Genomic DNA, 18,778 nt, shown 5'->3' with positions numbered 1-18,778 from the left:
ATATGATGAGATTAATGTGATCAAGTATGTAGAAAGATGCTTCTGTGCTGGGACCTAATACTGAGAAGCCCTGGCTTCTAGACTCTTCAGCAGGTAAATGGGTCCCATGCCCCCTGATAGCTCCGGTGAGCTTTCCAGGTGTGGTTGTAGACATTTATCAACCAGATAAAAGCAGTTGTTGACTCTGTTTTCCTCTGCACTAAGTATTTCTGAATTCTATCCAGAACTCTTGCTTTGTAGAGTGCACCACCACAGCCAGCTAGTTAGGCTTCTGTCTTAGAACATTGACAGCAAAGTATTGATATTAAAGGGTCAGAAAATAGAATCGTTAGATGTCTTTGCTTAGAAAGGAGGAAAAAGGAGGTGAGAGGTGTCCCAAGGACTCCTAGAAAAAGGAAGAGCTACCTCTGTGCCCACAGTAGCCTCATACTGCATAGCCAGTGCAAGAGTGTGAGGCTTACTAGAGTTCTAGAGCCCTGAGGCATGGTGGATTTAATGGAAGAAAACAGCTTTCTATGGGGCAGAGTTGTCCATATGGATAACTGGTAAGCTAATGAGTTTGCCAACTGTTGCCTGGCTATTCACTCGGGAGGTACAGTTTAGGGTTCTGAGAGGCAGGTCTCCCTTTGAGTGCTGCTGGGTGGGATCAGAGCCCATGTGACAAGGATTGGGGTTGCTTTCTAGTTGCCTCTTGCATGGCCTTCTTTTCCCCCATCTCCCGAAGTGAGATCTATTTGGCTTTGTGACCTAGCACTTGCTCAGATATGACTAAAACAAAAGTGGCCTTTACTGCTTGCCACATCCTGTGATGTAAGCTGTCTGTACTTTATTTTCCTGTTAATATACGTTGTACAGTTCCAAATTAACTTCAGGAGCAATTTGGGAAACACTAATCAAGAACTCTACATGTTTACTTTTTCAGTCAGTCAAATACTCTTAGTCAAACTAGCATCCGCCTTTTTTTTTTTTTTTTTTTTTTTTTTTTTTTTTTTTGTTTTTTTGAGACAGGGTTTCTCTGTATTGCTTTGGAGCCTGTCCTGGAACTTGCTGTGTAGACCAGGCTGACCTCCAACTCACAGAGATCCTCCTGCCTCTGCCTCCCAAGTGCTGGGATCAAAGGCGTGCGTCACCAGCGCCTGGCTTCTGTCTCCGTTTTTTATGTTACCATGAATATTTAACATTCTTTTCTGAGGTGTATGCTGGGAATGGGTCATCTTCCTTCTTTTCCTGTTTATTCTCTTTTAACCAATGTAGAGTATTTAGACACAGAGGAGTCCTGAGGCTCAGAGGGATTGCATGGTCCCTGATAAATGCTTAGGAAAGAGGGTGGGATGCAGGCCAGTACCTCTCTATACTGCTTGACCTGGCTGCCCCCGGCCCCGGAACACTGAGGGCTCCAGTTGTAACGAGAATCCACAGTCTGAAACAAAGCAATAGTTACCTTTGGTCTCTGCAGTGGCCATTTTCCTTTTCCTCAGAAGGACCTAATGTTTCTATGTTCCTAAAAAGCCCTTCTATCTCATGATATCCAGTTTTTCTGAGGAGGTACTACAAGGAAGATGTGGCACCTTCAGTGGGGACTGTGAGAAATGAGCAGAGGCGCTTATGAACAGTGCTTTTTGTTCACACCAGATCTTTTTCCAGAAAAATTGTTGTAATGTGTGCCTCAATGCTCACTAGGCACTAGCCTCAGGAGAATGAGAGTTCAGAGACCTAACCTTCCCTGCAGGACTTGGGAGTGAGGAAAGAAGCAGAAAGGAGGTGTGCACTTTGGGCCACGCCCGAGAGAGCTGCTGCTTTTGCACCAAGGAGCCTCACAAGAGAAAGGGGCACAAAGTGAGGGGCACAGAGCAGGTTCGGGAGTGTGTGGTTTGATGCATCCACCTGAAGTAGTCAGTCGTTCTGGGAGCAGGCAGACCACAGGATTCAGACCTTGTTCTTACAATAGTGCGGCTTTTCATGGTGGCTGAGCTGTTTCTTTGAAGGAAGAGAATGGAGGCAGAAAGTTAGGTAAAAGTCAGAATTGAGGGAAGGAATCACATAGTAGGGAGGAAATGAGAGGCACTGGAGAGTTGTATGATAGCCAAAGGTCAAGTGGTTTGAAGCAGGAATCCTCAGCACAGAGGAAAAGATCAAAACTGATGACATGATTTAGGGTAGTGGGAATGACCCAGCATGTGGTAGGGAGGCCCTGCTTAGGGAATAAGCCAAGTACAAAGGGCCAGGAAGCTAGAGTGGTCTTATAGAGCCAGGGGCTGCAAAGAAGACAGCAGAATCCTGGGGGCACCAGGAAACCTTTCAAGACTGTAGGCACTCTTTAGCACCTGTTACAGAGACGTTAAGGTAACACTCTACATCCAGAATGTGAGAGATGCCTGGAACAGAACATTGCACATCCCTGAGGTCTGTGCTCTTCAGCTCTTTCAAATAGCGTGGTAGTCTAGAGTGGTAAAGAGCAGCATGTATACAAACAGCAGCTACAAAACCTGCTTGGACAACAGCTACCCCTGTGTGTTAAAACAAGGCACCAGTAGCCTATCTTCTCCTGTATTCATTCTGGGAATATTAAAGCATTTCTGAAATTACTACTGCTCAGAAACTGCTAGTCCCAGGCAAACTCTAGGGCTGGGGACATCCCCAGCCCACCCTGTAGTTAGGATCACATCTCTGTTGTTTTAGAATGTTGACAACCAGCCTTTAACTAATTAATGATCTCTGTTTTCCCTTTTATTCCATAGGGTAGAATGGTTTTGAAGAATGAAAAACACTGCTTTCTGACTGATTGCCTTGAAGGAAAAAAGAACCTATTTTTGTGCATCATTTACCAATCATGCCACACAAGCGTTTATTTTTAGTACATTTTATTTTTTCATAAAATTGCTAATGCCAAAGCTTTGTATTAAAATAAATAAATAATAGAATAAAATTACCGTGTTGCAAGTGTCCTTCACCAATGTATGTTTCGGAGGCTGATTTTGATACCACATATAGAATGTGCTCACGACTTCATGAGAGAGCAGGGACAGCGTGGCTGCCGGTATTTAACCTGGGCAGAGCAGAGATATCCTGTGAGGTTCTGCTCCCTCGGTGCTCAGCTGACTTACTCCGTTTTATTTTCTTCAGGATGCTGTCCACGCTGCTAACTTCTCCTTCCTTTGTTTGTGGTCCATACCCCTTCACTAGCACTTAAGCACCACACTGAGAACTTTGAGCTGCTGCTCCCATCGTATCCCCATGTCTGGGAGTGTGCTTTTCATGTAGTAAGTGCTCAATAAATTAAGTTTGTGGGGTGAGAGAATGAGTTGTAAGGACTTCCAACCCAAGGTATTTCTTTACTTGGTATGTACTTAGCTGAGAGTCTTTTCAGCATGTGGTAATGAAATATTTTTGCCTTATTGAAGAAAATGTTAAGCTGTCTTGTCATATTGCATGCTTAAAGGGTGGTATTTATAAACTCTCAGAGCGGTAAATTCTTGTCTTTCCCCCTTAGCATCCCTAAAATAATCGTGTTTCTGTGGGTATTCACAGGCCATGAAGCCATCACAGGTTGCTTAATTCCAGAATATTTTATCACCCACAAGAAAACGTCATTCCTGCCAGCCCCAGAAGCTATAAGTCTACTGCATGTTTCTCTGTGTACCTATTCTGAGCACTTCATATGAATATAGTCTTATAATACATTGTCTTTTATATCTTGCTCTCAGGGTGTCATCTATGTTGTATCATGTAGCAATACTTCATTCCTCTAGGAATGTGATTTATTTTTGTATGCTATTATTGCAACCTTGCTGAACTTAACTAATCTTTAGGATTTTCTATGTACAAGATTATGTCATTTGAACATAGGGGTCTTTTATGTATCTTTTACAGTCTATTTTCTGGCTTGTTCTTCCTTAGGTAGGACTTCACATTACCAGGTGGTTGGACATAAAGGATATAAACTGATTTCCACAATCTTGGTAGTAGAAGAAAGATTACAGCTTATCTGCATTGTGTATTAAGTAACCTATAGGAATTCTTAGATTATTTACCCTTCATCGTGTTGAGAAAGTAATGTAGCCCTAGGTTATGGAGTATTTTTATCACAGGACTTGATCAGTTTTTTAGGGTATTGGTTGTTTCCTATGTCTGTTGCAATGATCTTGCAGTATTTTGCCCCATATTAACATAGCATATGTTATTGACTTTTTTTTTTTTTTTTGAGACAGTATTTGGCTATGCAACCCAGGATGACCTCATAACTACAATCCTCCCAAACACTGTCAACAGTTACTATAAATCCCAACTGTTACACTGTTTTTCCATATACTGAACCAACCTTATAGTCTAGGATAATCTTACTGTAAGGGTCCAGTTTGCTAGAATTTTGCTGATGGTTTCTTCAGTTTTATAAGAGATGCTGCTCTAAAGTTTTCTTCTTTTATCTTTGTTCTGCTTTGGTATTGTTGTAATGCTGGCCTCACAAGTGTGTTCTGTATTTGGGAAGTGTGTAATTACTGATGGTAGTTCTTTAGATGCTGTGACCCCATATGGACCAGGCTATTCTTTCTAGAAAGTTTCAAGTTTAACTAGTGTTCTCAGGGGTGTGTGTCCCTATACTCACTGGTGCTCACACACTCAGTCACTCGCCCTCTCTTCCTCTAGCCATGGTCTTCATTGTCCTGGATCTCACTCTGTACTGCCTCTGCCTCTGAAGTGCCAGGATTAAAGGCATGCACCAGGACAGTGGCGGCGGCTTCTTCTTCTTCTTCTTCTTCTTCTTCTTCTTCTTCTTCTTCTTCTTCTTCTTCTTCTTCTTCTTCTTCTTCCTCCTTCCTCCTTCCTCCTTCCTCCTTCCTCCTTCCTCCTTCCTCCTTCCTCCTTCCTCCTTCTTCCTTCTTTCTGTGAAAGATTTAAGTTATTTTGGTCTTTGAGGACTTTCTAGTATTCAGGGGTTTTGTTTTGTCTGGAAACAATGTCTCCATATGTTCCCAGGCTGGCCCAAACTCATGAGCTCAGTGACCCTTCTGTCTCAGTATTCGGAGTAGGTGGGATTGCCAGTGCATGCTTGGCTTCTTTGTAGCATATAGATGCTAGTAGCCAGAAATCTCCCCCAAGTCCTATTTTGCCTAACCATATTTGTTTTTATTTACTAATCTCTACTTTCCTCTGTGATTCCTTTGACACTGGTTACTTAGCAGTTATATTGTTTAAACCCTACATATTTGTAGGTTATCCAAATCTGTTGTAAATTTCCAACTTCATCTTAAATTCTCCCAGATCCATTGGTTGACTGAAGAAGGTGAAGAGTTTTTGTGATTTTTACTGTTTACTATTCCAAAGCTTCCTTAATAGCACACCACATCTGTCACAGAGGCTGCTCAGTGTCACCTGAGAGGGCCTGTATTCCACTGTTACTAGACACAGTGCCCTGTAGGTGTCTGTAGTATCTGGTTGGTTGTGTTCAGTTCTCCTCTTTGCTTGCTTCTCTTCTGTCTGTTCTACCAGTTTAAAAGGTTGGTTTGAGTCTTCAGCTGCTGTTGTCTTAGCTTCTCCCTTCCATCCTGTTAGGTTTTACTCCATGTACTTCGGAGTTCTTTTGTCATTGGAGAAATGTTTAACCCGTACAGTTTGCGCATTCCATTCCTACTGGTTAAAGGGCCTTCTTGACAGCTGCCAGATGACCTTATTCTCTAACAGAAGGGTTTGTTGAGCTGACATCTTCCCTGGTACAGTTGGTTTCTTCCTGGGAGTGCTTTTTTTGTGAATTAATAGTATAGTCCCTGCCACCTGATTTCATTCCAATGGAAATCAAAGCTAATTCTACCTTTCCCATTTCTCGTTTGTGATTAGCTGTTTCAGAGCAGTTGTTGGGAAAGGGAGGACCTCAGACAGCAGTGTTGCCATCTCTGCTAGTTTGAAGTACCTCCTCTCTCCTCACATATTCTGAGTTTGTAGCATCACATACTGCTTCTTTGAAAATCAGGACTATTGAATCCGGATGCATAATTTTGGCAAAATCTAGAAGATAAAAAGGAGTAAGCTTAAAGGTTGAGACTACAAAGTAGTCATCAGTAACTGATGTAAGGACCTGGTAATTTGTAGCTTTGATATTTGACTGGTATCAGGTTTTCATGTCCTAATTGTGATCTCAGTAGCAAAGAAAGTAGTGGAGAGAGAGAGACAGAGAGAGAGAGAGAGAGAGAGTGTGTGTGTGTGTGTGTGTTCCACATTAAAATGTGGTTTTTGTTCCTTTGAGCCCAAAACAGAATTAGCAAAATGAAGTTTTTTTTAAGTAGACATAATATGAATAGAGTTAATATATAAATTTGAATAATTTCTTACTATCTTAAAACTTAGAAAATGACCATATTTAGGATGGAACGGTTATTCTGGCTCTAAATCCTTGGGGAAACTTTTGTAATGAGTAAAACATTCATCATTTTTGCTTTAGTTTTTCTAACCAAAAAAATAAACGTTCTTAAGAATACTTTGTGTCGCCGAGCAGTGGTGGTGCATGCCTTTAATTCCAGCACTCAAGAAAGCAGAAGCAGGTGAATCTCTGAGTTTGAGGTCAGACTGGTGTACAAAGCTACGTAGAGAAACCCTGTCTCAAAAAAAAAAGAGAGGAAAGAAAGAAAGAAAGAAGGAAGGAAGGAAGGAAGGAAGGAAAGAAAGAAAGAAAGAAAGAAAGAAAGAAAGAAAGAAAGAAAGAAAGAAAGAAAAGAATTCTCTGTGTTGCCAGTGGTGGTGGTGAATGTCTTCAATCCCAAAATTTGAAGGGCAGAGGCAGGTGGATCTCCATGTTCAAGGCCAGCCAGCAAGTCCCAGGACAGCCAGAGCTACACAGAGAAACCCTGTCTCAAAAAACAAAAAAACAAAAACAAAAAAAAGTTATATCAAAGATTCCCTGGCTTCGGTTGGTAAACGTGTCAAAAGAGGCCTTTGCAGAGTCTCCTGGTCCTATGTTGGGCCAAAGGCAGCTGAAGTCATTAAGCCCAGAGAAATCAAGCCTCATTTCCTTTTTGCTAGCAGAGTTCTCCATTTAGATGTTTTAAATACAGAGAAAAGATCCCAAAGTGTCCTTAACTTTTTAACCTTTTCAATTGTTTGGTTATACTGTACTAAATTCTTTATGAAGAGTTTAAGAATAGGATTTAATGGCAACAAACAGCCAAAAGCAAACAAACAAAAGGACCTTTTAGTATCTACTCACTTTTTCACTCTGTTTACTTGTGGGTATAAATGCATCTCAGCTCAGCTTTGGTCTGGGACTCTCCCATTTGGACGTAGGGATAGACAGCCTGTGGCATTAGGTTCCTGTCCAGCCAGGTGTAGCTTTGAGCAAGGTAAACTGAATCTGTGCTGTCTCTCCTGTGTGCTTCACCTGTGTCCCAAGCTAAAGCTGACATGCAAACCAGTGTCTACTTCATGTTGATTTAATCTGCGCATCAGAATGTGTAGCAGACAAGCATGAGTCCTGGCCCAACCCCTGCCTGACTTGCTGCACTTCCTCCAACCTCAGTCTCCTCACCAGTGAGTAAAAGTTGCTGTAGCAGTACACAGGGCTTGGAAGACTGGGGAAATGGTGTCTGTGGAGGTGCCTGGTATATGATGTGGCTCAGTGTCTTCATTTCGTCCCTTTATAAAAAGAAAGCTGGTCCTACAAAGGCCTTTCTGTCGTGGGATATTTGTACCCTGCATGGAGGTATATTGCTGGGATTGGTGTAAATAAAAAGCTGAATGGTCAATAGTGAGGCAGGTAGGATTTCCAGGGAGAGAAAGGAAGAGGAGGAGGAATCTAGGCACATGGGATAGGAACCAGGAAGCACAAGATAAGAGACAGATAATTCCATTTGACAGAACATAGATTAAATGGGTTAATTTAAGTTATAAGAGCCTAAGCTATAGGCCCAGCCTTCATAATTGAAGTTTCTGTGTCATTATTTGGGAGCTGGCTGGCAAGACAAAGAAAGACTTGCTACACCTTCCTAGTATTGAAAAGGGGGAGGCTTTGCCAGGCATAGTCAGCCTAAGAAAGGCCCTGGGCCTCTAAGGTGTTCCAGCTCGTCTTTGATGTCTGGGACCATCGGATCCACTGCCTTTCCTCCCAGCTCACACAGTGGGTGTGGAGGACCGAGCTGTGCTCAGCACCAGGAAAGAGCAAGAGGTCCCTGTGTCGGGGAGAATTACAGCCAATACTTGGACTCTTAGAAAGGCTCACTCCCCACTCCCACTGTTAGTGAGGAAAGCTGTGGAACCCCTGGTCATGCTGCTTCCACCCAGGTCGTGACCATTAAGTCTGAGGCACAGTATCAAACTAAATTTCCACCTCTAGTCATGTAGCTTGACCGGGGGTAGCAGGGCTTGTAGTTAGGGTGGACATTGTGCTGAGAAAATTGAAGGAAATAAAACCTGTTAGCAGGTAGGCATCCCCTTCCTGGAGCCCAATACCAGTGCCCCAGGAGCCTTTCTAAAATGAGCAGATTTGAGCATTATAATTTTTCTAGGTTTTTAAACAAGAGCCAGGACACTAGATTTGTAAGCCACTGTTAAACTTCAGAGTATGCTTCCATAGTAAAACGTTTAGAGCTGCTTTTGTTGTTTGAGTTGGAGCCTCAGGTACTCCATTTTGGTCTCAACTTTGATATGTAGCTAAGGGTGAGCTTGACCTCCTGAATTTCCTGCCATCTTTCTCCCAGTGGTAGAACTCAAACCCAGGGCCCCATGCATGCTAGGTTATCATTCTGGCCAACTGAATACACTCCCTAGCCTTTCTGAACAAATTACTGAACTTTACTAAGTCTTTGAGTTATTTAGTACGTTTATTGGATACCACTGAGCAGAAGACTCTGCCTTCACTTTGTGATTTTTTTTTTTAAATTTCATCAAAAGAAGTGGAAACAACCTTGGATCTGCTTCATCTGAAGATCCTGGAAAGCTGCCGATGAATTATTAAATTTTTATTGTACCATAAGCTATTATCACTAGGTCACTAGACATTCTAAGGTGTAAGCATTTATGACTTAGGCTGAGTTGGGCAAAGTACAGCAGGCAACTCCAGCATTTAGGAAGCTGAGACAGGAGGATCCTGGCTAACATAGATGAACTCATCAAAAACCAAACATTTTTATACATAAAAAAAATTACTACAAATGGAAATTCAGAAAAAAAATAGACAACAGAAAAAGGAATAATGTGTAATTTTAAGTGATGGTTAAAAATACTAATAATGTCTTAAAACTTGTATGATGCAGCTATTTATGTTAGAAACCTGACCACGAGTCAAGAAAGGCTAGAAGCCAGTGTTCTAGGCATTTCTCTCAAGAACAGCAAACTAAACTCAATGAAATATAAAGACTATAAATAAATGGAGGACAAATGCATAGTCAAGCACAAAGGCATTTGTTTACAATGGTCATGAAATTAATGTTCTGATCAAGGAGACACCAATACCCAATACTAGGAATGAAAAAGCACATCACTACAGAATGTACACATCAAAAACTTAAAAGAAACAGGAGAATAGGTTTGCAGGTTGAAAACAATCCTAGAGACTGCACTCATAACAGTGTAAAAGTGCTCCATGTGTACTGACATGTTTTTTATTGACCAAGACAGCAGGGTTTGTCTATGTAGCCTTGGCTGTCCTGGAACTTGCTTTGTAGACCAGGCTGGCCTCGAACTCACAGAGATCAGCCTGCCTTTGCCTCAAGTGCTGAGATTAAAGGTATGCACCACCACCACCAGACCTGTTAGTACTTTTTGCCACAATTTTAAGTTGTGATGGGGGCTGTAGCAATAGCTAACAGCACTTCATGTTCATCCCACTTACTCCAGCTCCAGGGATCTGACACCCTGTTTGGCCTCTTTGGGCACCTGCAGTCATGTGGCATATGGCATACACTCATACAAACACAAACACATTAATAGAAAATACAAATCCTTAAACATAATTATAAAAGTTATGAGAAATTGGTCAATAAATTCTGAAAATCAAATGTTGATAAATGCATTTCAGAACAGATATCAAAATTGATAAGAATTAGGATATTAAACTCACCAACATCCAAGTAATCCATTGGACCCATAAGTTAAAATTATTCCTCAAAGAAAATCCTAAGGTTTAGAAGATTTCGCTGGAGAATTCTTCGTGACATTTAAGGAAGTATAGAAAAAGGGAAACCTTACGAGTGTTTTTGTGATCAGCACAGCACCAGTATAAATTAACCATAGTTCAAAGAGAAAACAGGTTTATTTTGCAAATATAGATGCAAGTGGTTTTTTTAATGTGTGTGTGTGTGTGTGTGTGTGTGTGTGTGTGTGTGTGTGTGTGTGTGTTACCTACATTTACATCTGTGTACCACTTGCATGCCTGGTGCCCAGAGGACAGAAGAAGGTATTGGATCCCCTGGAACTGGAGTTCCAGGTAGTTAGGACCTCCCATGTGGGTGCTGGGAGTCAAATTGAGGTCCTCTGGAAGAGCAGACATCCCAGCTCCCAAGATTCAGGCGTTTTAAACAAAATATTAGGGGAAAGAATCTTGACAACATGTAAGTAGGAAAACCTAAGAGTTTATCAGTGTGTGTGTGTATGTGTCTAGTCTGTCTGTGTGTGTCTGCGCGTTTCTTTTGAGATAGGATTTTACTGGTATCCCATCTGGCTTTGACTACAGCAACCCTGTCTCCCAAGTGCTGGGATTACAACCATGTACCAACATACCTGGCCATCTTTGGTTTTGAAGATGAGTATGCTTGAATTCATTGATGGGGGAAAAAGTGGAAGGTTGTGTTTTTTATCTTAATAGTTATAGGGGAGAAATTGCTAAAATTCTAAGCTGTTTCATAGAGAATGACCTACAAAACTGTGATTTCTGTTCCAAATGAAGTCGTCAAATACACAGCAAGCAGGGGGTCAAAAAGCAATCAGTGAACATCAGAAGGGCATAGATGTTAGATCAGGTACTTCACCATCCAGCAGACCTACCTGGAAAAGTCTGAGCAACAAGCAGTCCACTGGAGTCTCCAACCTCCGTGGCACTTTCAGTCAGCTCTCTGGCATTCCTGCATCATGGATATACAGTAACTGAGTCTTTTGTGCTTTGTGCTGAATCAGCCTAGGAATTCTTTGCTCCTTACCTCCCCCCCCACCCACATGTTCAATACAGTGTTTTTGCTAAGACTAACCATTTATCCTGTTCCCTAGGATGTGGCATCCTCACTCTTGGGCTGTCCTGTTGCTCTCTTTACCTTTCTCAGAAGGCAGCCCCCACCCCTCCCATTCTGGACGTGGGTGGGTGTGGCCACCCTGCCTTCAGAGCCAGCTTCTCCCTATGCGTAAACAGCACATAGCAAATCACTAATGCAACATTTATTACACATGCCAGATCTTGAAAGAGAAAAAATGAGCTATTAGTGACAAAGAGCAGAGTACTTTCATAGCAGTGTCTGAACCTGGTAATGTGTTTTAAAATGACTAGAAGAATCGTGCTTACAGCATGCTCCTTCAGACTCTTTGAGTACATGTACCTGCTGTGGCTCTCTCCCTACCCGTTGGTAGCATTAGCCATTTTGGTAAAGCAAGAAAAAGAGATGAAAGGTGTAAGTAAAGAGTAAGAAGAAATAAGACTACCACCATTCGCCTTTTCGCCAAGATGGCACCGAAAGCAAAGAAGGAAGCTCCTGCCCCTCCCAAAGATGAAGCCAAAGTGAAGGCCTTGAAAGCCTAGAAGGCAATGCTGAAAGGCATCCACAGCCACAAACAGATCCACATGTCACCTACCTTCTGGCTTGGGAGGCAGCCCAAATACCCTAGGAAGTGCGCGCCCTGGAGAAACAAGCTTGACCACTATGCCATCATCAAATTCCCCCTGACCACTGACTCAGCCATGAAGAAGATAGAAGACAACAACACACTTGTGTTCATTGTGGACGTCAAGGCCAACAGACACCAGATCAAACAGGCTGTGAAGAAACTCTATGACATTGATGTGGCCAAAGTCAACACCCCTCATAAGGCCTGACGTCTCCGAGAGAAGGAGTATGTTCACTTGGCTCCCGATTATGATGCTCTGAATGTTGCCAACAAAATAGGGATCATCTAAACTGAGTCCAGCAGGCTAATTCCAAATATACACTTTTTTCACCGTTAAAAAAAAAAAAAAAAAAAAAAAAAAAAAGACTACCACCATTCACAGACAACTTGAGAAAATCCCATGAAGCCTACAGTCTAGCTCTTAAAATGAATAAGCAAATTTAGCAGAATCAGTTATACATCGGTACCAAGCCAGGCCCAATGGCATGAACCAGCAATCCAGGCTGAGGGAGGAGGGCCATCTGACCCAGCAGTTCTGCACCCAGTCCACAAGATCCTGTCTTTTTAAAATAATATAACCAACAAAAAGCAATTAAAATTGAAATTTTCAAAAAGATATGTGTACAAGAGTATCAAATAGACACCATATGAAGGAATATGTCTAAGAGAAAATGCAGGACTTTTACACAGAAAGCCGTTGTGTATTAATGAGACATTCAAGGTGACCCAACAGAAGGAAAGTAATAAGTTGGAGAATGAAAAGACTCAGTACTACCTCATATTAATCTTCAGACCCACTGAAGGTTCCCTAAGATTCCAGGAGGCAAGTGTGGAGCAGCATATTTGACAAATTTGCTAAATTCTAGAATGTGTATGGAAATGAAAAGGGCAAGAATGCAAAGACCATCCGGAGGGGCAGATAAGCAGGAGGACTTACAAAGACTGCATAAACCAGGAGCAGTTGAGATCGTGCAGTGCTGATGCAAGGAAAGACCAGGAGAATCCCAGTGCAACTCCTGAGCACTGTGCATCTAGGGACAGTGGCACGGGAGCAGGAGGGCCTATGCAAGGTAGTGCCACGTTGGCTGATATCTGTACAGGGGGGAAAGAATCCAAATCCCCACCATATTTGAAATTTAAATGAAATGAACCGTGAACCTAAATATGAAAGGCTAAACAAAGAAGCTTCCGGAAGGTAAAATTGAGTATCTTCAAAAACTTTGGGTTTTGGCAAAGAGTTAATTATGGCTTTTAAAATGCACAAACTGAGCTGGTGGCCCATGCCTTTAGTCCCAGCATTTGGGAGACAGAGGCAGGTAGATTTGGGTAAGTTCAAGGTCAGTGTCATATACATAGTAAGTTCCAGGACAGCCAAGGCTAAATAAAGAGACACTGCCTAGAAAAACCAAATGGATGATTGGTGGATGGATAGATAGATAGATAAATAGGTACATAGGTAGGTAGGAAGGTAGGTAGGTAGGTAGGTAGATAGATAGATAGATAGATAGATAGACAGATAGATAGATATTTAAAAGTATCAACCACAAGATATGATAAATTGGTCCACACTACAACTTAAAAACTATCAGAATATACTGTTTTGGGAGAAGATTCCTGAAAGTTATACCCTTTGCTCAGACCTAGTAGGGTAAACCTAATCTCGGCACTCAGAGTTCAAGGCCAGTCGGGACTACATAGCAAATACTGTCTTCTAAAAGAAAAAGTTTCCTCTTTTAAAGAAGTCTGGATATGGTTTTCTCCAGGGAGAAGAAAGAGGCATTAGTGATGGAGGGGTCACTAGAGGGACTTGCAGGGTACTGGTAGCATTTTTGTTTTTTGATGTCAGGGGTGTTCTGTCTTTGTGGAAATTTGTAAGATTTGCACATTTCTCATTAACATCATGTAGCCACTAACAACAGCAACAAAATCAAGAAAGGGGTCAAGAAGACCCTACATTCTTGGCAAAAACAGCCTCACCCCTGTCTCTAAAATGTACTGTGTGTGTACATGTGTGTGCCTGTGTGTGTTTGTGTCTTTTCAAGGAATCCAGTTGACAGGTACAGGTTAGCAAGCTGAATTCGGGCACTCTTAGTTTCTGCTTTTTAGGTGCCAAGGGTGGAACCCAGGTCCTCACATTCCACCACTGAGCCCTGTTCTGACCGGCTAGGGAGGGGAACAGGTTAATAGGTGTCAGCTGACCCTAGCAGAATGTGTTAGCTCAGTCACTTCTGGTGGTTCTTCCTGCAAAAAGCATTATATTTGCCACTTACAAACATGTTACACCATTTAGTACTGTTAGACTATACAGGTTGAACTGGAACCCAAGACTAGAAGTCAGAAAACAACCAATTTTTCATCTGGAACCTGACTCTCAGAAACCACTTTGTACAGACAGTAAGCATCTTTGAATTTGTCCTGGTTTTTAAGCTATAGATGGTTTTTCTTCTTTTTTCTTTCTTTCTTTCTTTCTTTTTTTTTTTTTTTTTTTGTTTTGTTTTGTTTTGTTTGTTTTCATTATGAAAGCTCAGCTGAGCCAGACATGGTAGTGTATATCTTAAATCCCAGCACTCAGGAGGCAGAGGCAGGCAGATCTCAATGAGTTCAAAGCCATCCTGGTCTACAAAGTGAGTTCCAGGACAGCCAGAGCTGCCACACAGAGAAACCATGTCTTGAAAAAACAAAAGAAAAAAAAAAAAAAAAAAGGAAAGAAAAGAAAAGCTTGGGCTAGAGAGATGGCTCAAAGGTTAAGAGCACTGGCTGCTCTTCCAGAGGTCCTAAGTTCAATTCCCAGCAACCACGTGGTGGCTCACAACCATCTGTAATGAGATCTGGTGCCCTCTTCTGGCCTGTAGGCAAACATGCAGACAGAACATTGTATACATAATAATTTTTTTTTTAATCTTAGAGAAGAAAAAGGAAGCTCAGCCAATAGCTTAGGCTTGTTTATAACTAGCTCGTATAACTTAAATTGACCCATTTCTATTAATTTACCTTCTGCCTCATGCCTTTATTACCTTTACTCTGCCCATATTGATTTCCTGTTTCCTCTTTGTCTGGCTAGCAACTCTGTCCTTCTTTTCAGCATCCTCTCTGCCCTAAAAATTCTGCCTAGTTATTGGTCATTCAGTTTTTTATTAAACCAACCCATGTGACAAATCTTCACAGTATACAAAGAGATTATTCCACAACATTTACCTCTTTTTGTCTAAATAAAAAGGAAAGGTTTTATCTCTAGCATAATAAAACTATAAGCAATAAGAACAATCATGAGATAAGAATTAAATTTACAATGTCCAGTCCATTTGCATTTGGCATATTTGGAGAAAAATACTCCATTATTTATTCTGTCTTGATGAGTTCAAAGCTCTCTACCTAATTTACCTTCTATCATAACTTAGGAAAACTGTAACTATAACTACCTAGTCTTCAACTCCATCGAAGACCCCAGAAGGATATACTATCAGGAACTATATAACAAACAATTTCCAAAACTATAGAAATGACAGACATCTGGGGCTGCCTGGACTGTCACCCAAGGTTCCTCTCCAATGTTGGGGCATCCATCTTCAGTCTACAAGCTTAGAATATCTGACAAACTTTGAAGCAGGAATTTTGAAGGACTGTCTGACCTTGTCTTATGAAAGTTTGGCAGTCACTTTCTTGTCCAATTGGGACAGCTTGCAAGAAAGGCAAGAAAGGCAAGAGCAGTTTCTTGGCCAAATAGCTAGCTAGCTTTGCCACAATGAAAGCAAACTCCATATGGAGTTTATTTGATGCCCATCATCTTTTCTGAAGTAAATTGGTGCTGCCAGGAACAGATGTCTCATTGTCATTAAAAAGCCCTATGTTGTTAAAATATCTTAAATGCCATAGTCTGTAGATCTCTGAAGTGTTTGAAGATCCCCCCCGTCTATCTAAAATATATCTTGGTTTGACCTTGAAAATATACCTAACATGACACAAGTTTGATTTTAACAGGTGAGTACCAATCTGCATTTATTATCCTAAATAGTCTGTGAACATAACTTTCAAGAATTATAAACTTAGATTACATTGTTAAAGAGCTTCATAAGTAAAATACCCTAAACAAGAATAGAAACATATATACAGTATAACAAAAATAATCTTAAATTTTTATCAATATACAAAAATCTATTTGAGACTAGTGTTTGCTTAAAAGTAGACTTAGTAACCCACCCTTTTATCGCATCATTTTCATGCCGTATCCCCCTTTTTCTTCAGAAAGAGACCCTTGAATCTAACTCCTTTATTTTTTCTGACCATTACCAATATAACTACTTTTTTCTATTTATTTTATGTGTATGGGGTATTTATCCTGCTTCTATTTTGGCTCCCTGTGCTTGTAGTGCCCAAAGAGGCCAGAGGAGGGCACCAGATCTCCTGAAGCTGAGGAGGTTATGAGCCACCATGCTCTTAACTGCAGAGGTATCTCAACAGTCTGATGGCTGTGTGCATAAAATGGAGCTCCAATCCTTAATGCCTACCAATCAAACCTCATAAGTAAACCCTAAACTTCTAGATGATGTCACAGAAGAAGAATCTCAATAACCTTGGAACTGGTGAACATTCCCGTAAACTGACATGAAAGGGAAAGAAATCAATAAATTGAATTTTAACAAAATTTGGAGCTTGCCCTTCAAAAATCAATGTTAGTAAAATGAAAAGCCACTCTTGAAAACGTATTTTCAAACATTCTTGAAAAAGAGCTTGGATCTCATGCCTTTAAAAAACCTGGGCAGTGGTGGCACATTCCTTTAATCCCAGCAGAGGCAGAGGCACTTGGATCTCTATGAGTCTGAAGCCAGCCTGGTCTATGTAACAAGTTCCAGGTCAGCCAGGGCTACATTGTGAGACCTTATGAAGAAGATCTGAGGAGTGGCTCCATGGTGGAGTGCTGGTCTAGTGTGCACAGTACCCTGGGCTCCAGCCCCAACTCCTACCCCCCAAAAAAGAAATAGAGTTGTTGATAAGATGCCCAGCATCATTAATTACCAGCAAATGACAAATTAAAGCTTTAAGGAGAGGGCTAGAAAGATGACTCAGCAGTTAAGAGCATTTACTGATCTTATGAAGGACCCAGGTTTGGTTCCCAGCACCCACATGGTGGCTCACGACCATTTGTAACTCCACTGACTTCATCTAATGTCTGGGGGTAGCAGGCACATACATGACACGCACACATACATACAGGCGAAACACTCGTACACATAAAATGAAAACAGAATCTTAAAACCTAAGAGAAGAGCTGGGTGGGGTAGTGCACACCTGGAATCCCAACATTTGGGAGATGTAAGCAGGAGAATCCGGAGTTTGAGGTTTTCCTCGGGTACACAGCAAGTACCAAGCCAATCTGGGCTATGTGAGACTCGGCCTACAAGGAAGGGATGGAGGTACAAAAGAAGGGAGAAGAAAAGCATCAAAAAGGACTAAGATTTAAAAGACGACACCATTGCCCAGAGGCACTGGGGTTTTTACACACTTCACAAAAGGCTGTAAAACAGCACAGCCACTTTACATAAATTAGCCTGGAGCCCCTTACACATTCCACCCCTGGTTACTTAACCCAAGAGATATGCAGTCACATATTCTTGAATGGCTTGTATATAAATGTTCATAGCAACTTTCAATGACTCAACATTCTGGAAAGATGCAAGATAAACTGTTTCCATGGTGATAGGAATAAGAGAGAAAAAGAATACCAAAAGATTTTAGGACATTTTCTCTTAACTGCTGAGCCATCTCTCCAGCCCTAGTCACCTTACCTCTGTTTCCCAAGTGCTGGGGTTCTAGGCCTGGGGTTCCAGCTGCTCTCATGTGGAGCCCTCTCCCCGCCCTGCACCAGGGGTTGAACCTAGAGCTTTATGTGAAGGCTCTACTGCTAGGATTTACCCCAGCCATTCTTCCTTCTTTAGACAGGCCTGGCTAAGTTTCCCAGGGAGGCCTTGGACTTGCACTACTCTTAAGAGCCTTTGCCTCTCCAGCAGCTGAGAGTACAGTGTTGCACATGTTCATGTTCTATACTCTGGCTAGGTTAGTAGGCATATGCATAAAACCTCTGTTCTTATAGATTTATCTAGTTGTGTTTGAAAGAGTATATACAAATGGGTGCTGGTGTGCATGTTTGTACAGATGCAAAGACCACATGAGAGCATCCAGTCCCTCAGCACTGGAGCTAACATGTTTATAGAAAGCCTGGCTTGTTACGTGGGTGCTGGGATTTGAACTCTGGTACTCATGATTGTGTTGCACACTCTTCATCGCTGAGCCATCCCTCTAGCCTCCTATAAAAACTCTTGAAGTTGTAAATTTTAATCATGTTCATTTTACTTTATTTCCCTGTTACCTCAAAGTCCCAGCAACAAAACAGGACAATGCAGAAAAGAAAACAGGAACATGGCTTGGTTTTGAGTAGCACAAACAGTTAAATAGTATAAACCCTGAATGTATTAAATTATCAAAAAAATAATTACTTGGGGTAGGGTAGTGATGGCACATGCCTTTAATCCCAGCACTCAGGAGGCAGAGGCAGGCACTGTGAGTTCCAGGACAGCCAGAGCAATACACAGAGAAACCCTGTCTTGAAAAACCAAAATAATAATAATAACAACAACTTGGGACAATGTTTATGGAAAAGGGAAGGAATAGAGATTGGGGGGGAAATCCTAATGTTCACTAGTAGAAATTCAATAAAGTCTAAAACTGAAAAAATATGAGGCTCAAAATTGGTACCTTTGAGCTAGCAATTTCAAGTCTGATGACCTGGATTTCAGTCCCTGGAACCCACATGATTCTACTCCTGAAAGTTGCCCTCCGACCTCCGCCTGGGCAGTCTCCACTTCCACCATCCACACAAAGTAAATTTTTAAAAGAGGAAAAATAAGTATGTTATTGAAATCATGAAGTCCATGAGAATCGCACTAAAATTGCACCCTCTGAAAAAGGGAAATTGGAGATTGCACTCTTC

The 18,778-nt window shown here is 41.5% G+C and overlaps 1 protein-coding gene and 1 pseudogene across 3 annotated transcripts in view; both read left to right on the top strand.

The window, feature by feature from the left end:
- The window catches only part of Rnf130 (ring finger protein 130), a 107,982-nt gene that overhangs the window by 86,465 nt on the left and 2,739 nt on the right, over positions 1-18,778 (top strand). For 2 of the 3 annotated variants that reach the window (XM_051180825.1, XM_051180823.1), the window contains one exon: positions 2,739-2,936. The exons of the other annotated variant lie outside the window; for it this stretch is intronic. In XM_051180825.1, coding sequence (XP_051036782.1) covers positions 2,739-2,743 — 5 coding nt within the window. In that variant the 3' untranslated portion in view covers positions 2,744-2,936. Of the gene's footprint in view, positions 1-2,738; positions 2,937-18,778 lie in introns of those variants that run through there. 3 annotated transcript variants of the gene reach the window in all.
- On the top strand, positions 11,633-12,001 carry LOC127219358 (60S ribosomal protein L23a-like; annotated as a pseudogene).

This window comes from Phodopus roborovskii, unplaced genomic scaffold (genome assembly GCF_943737965.1).
Source record: "Phodopus roborovskii unplaced genomic scaffold, PHOROB, whole genome shotgun sequence".
NCBI lineage: Eukaryota > Metazoa > Chordata > Mammalia > Rodentia > Cricetidae > Phodopus > Phodopus roborovskii.
This window is presented reverse-complemented; position numbering and strand designations above follow the sequence as displayed.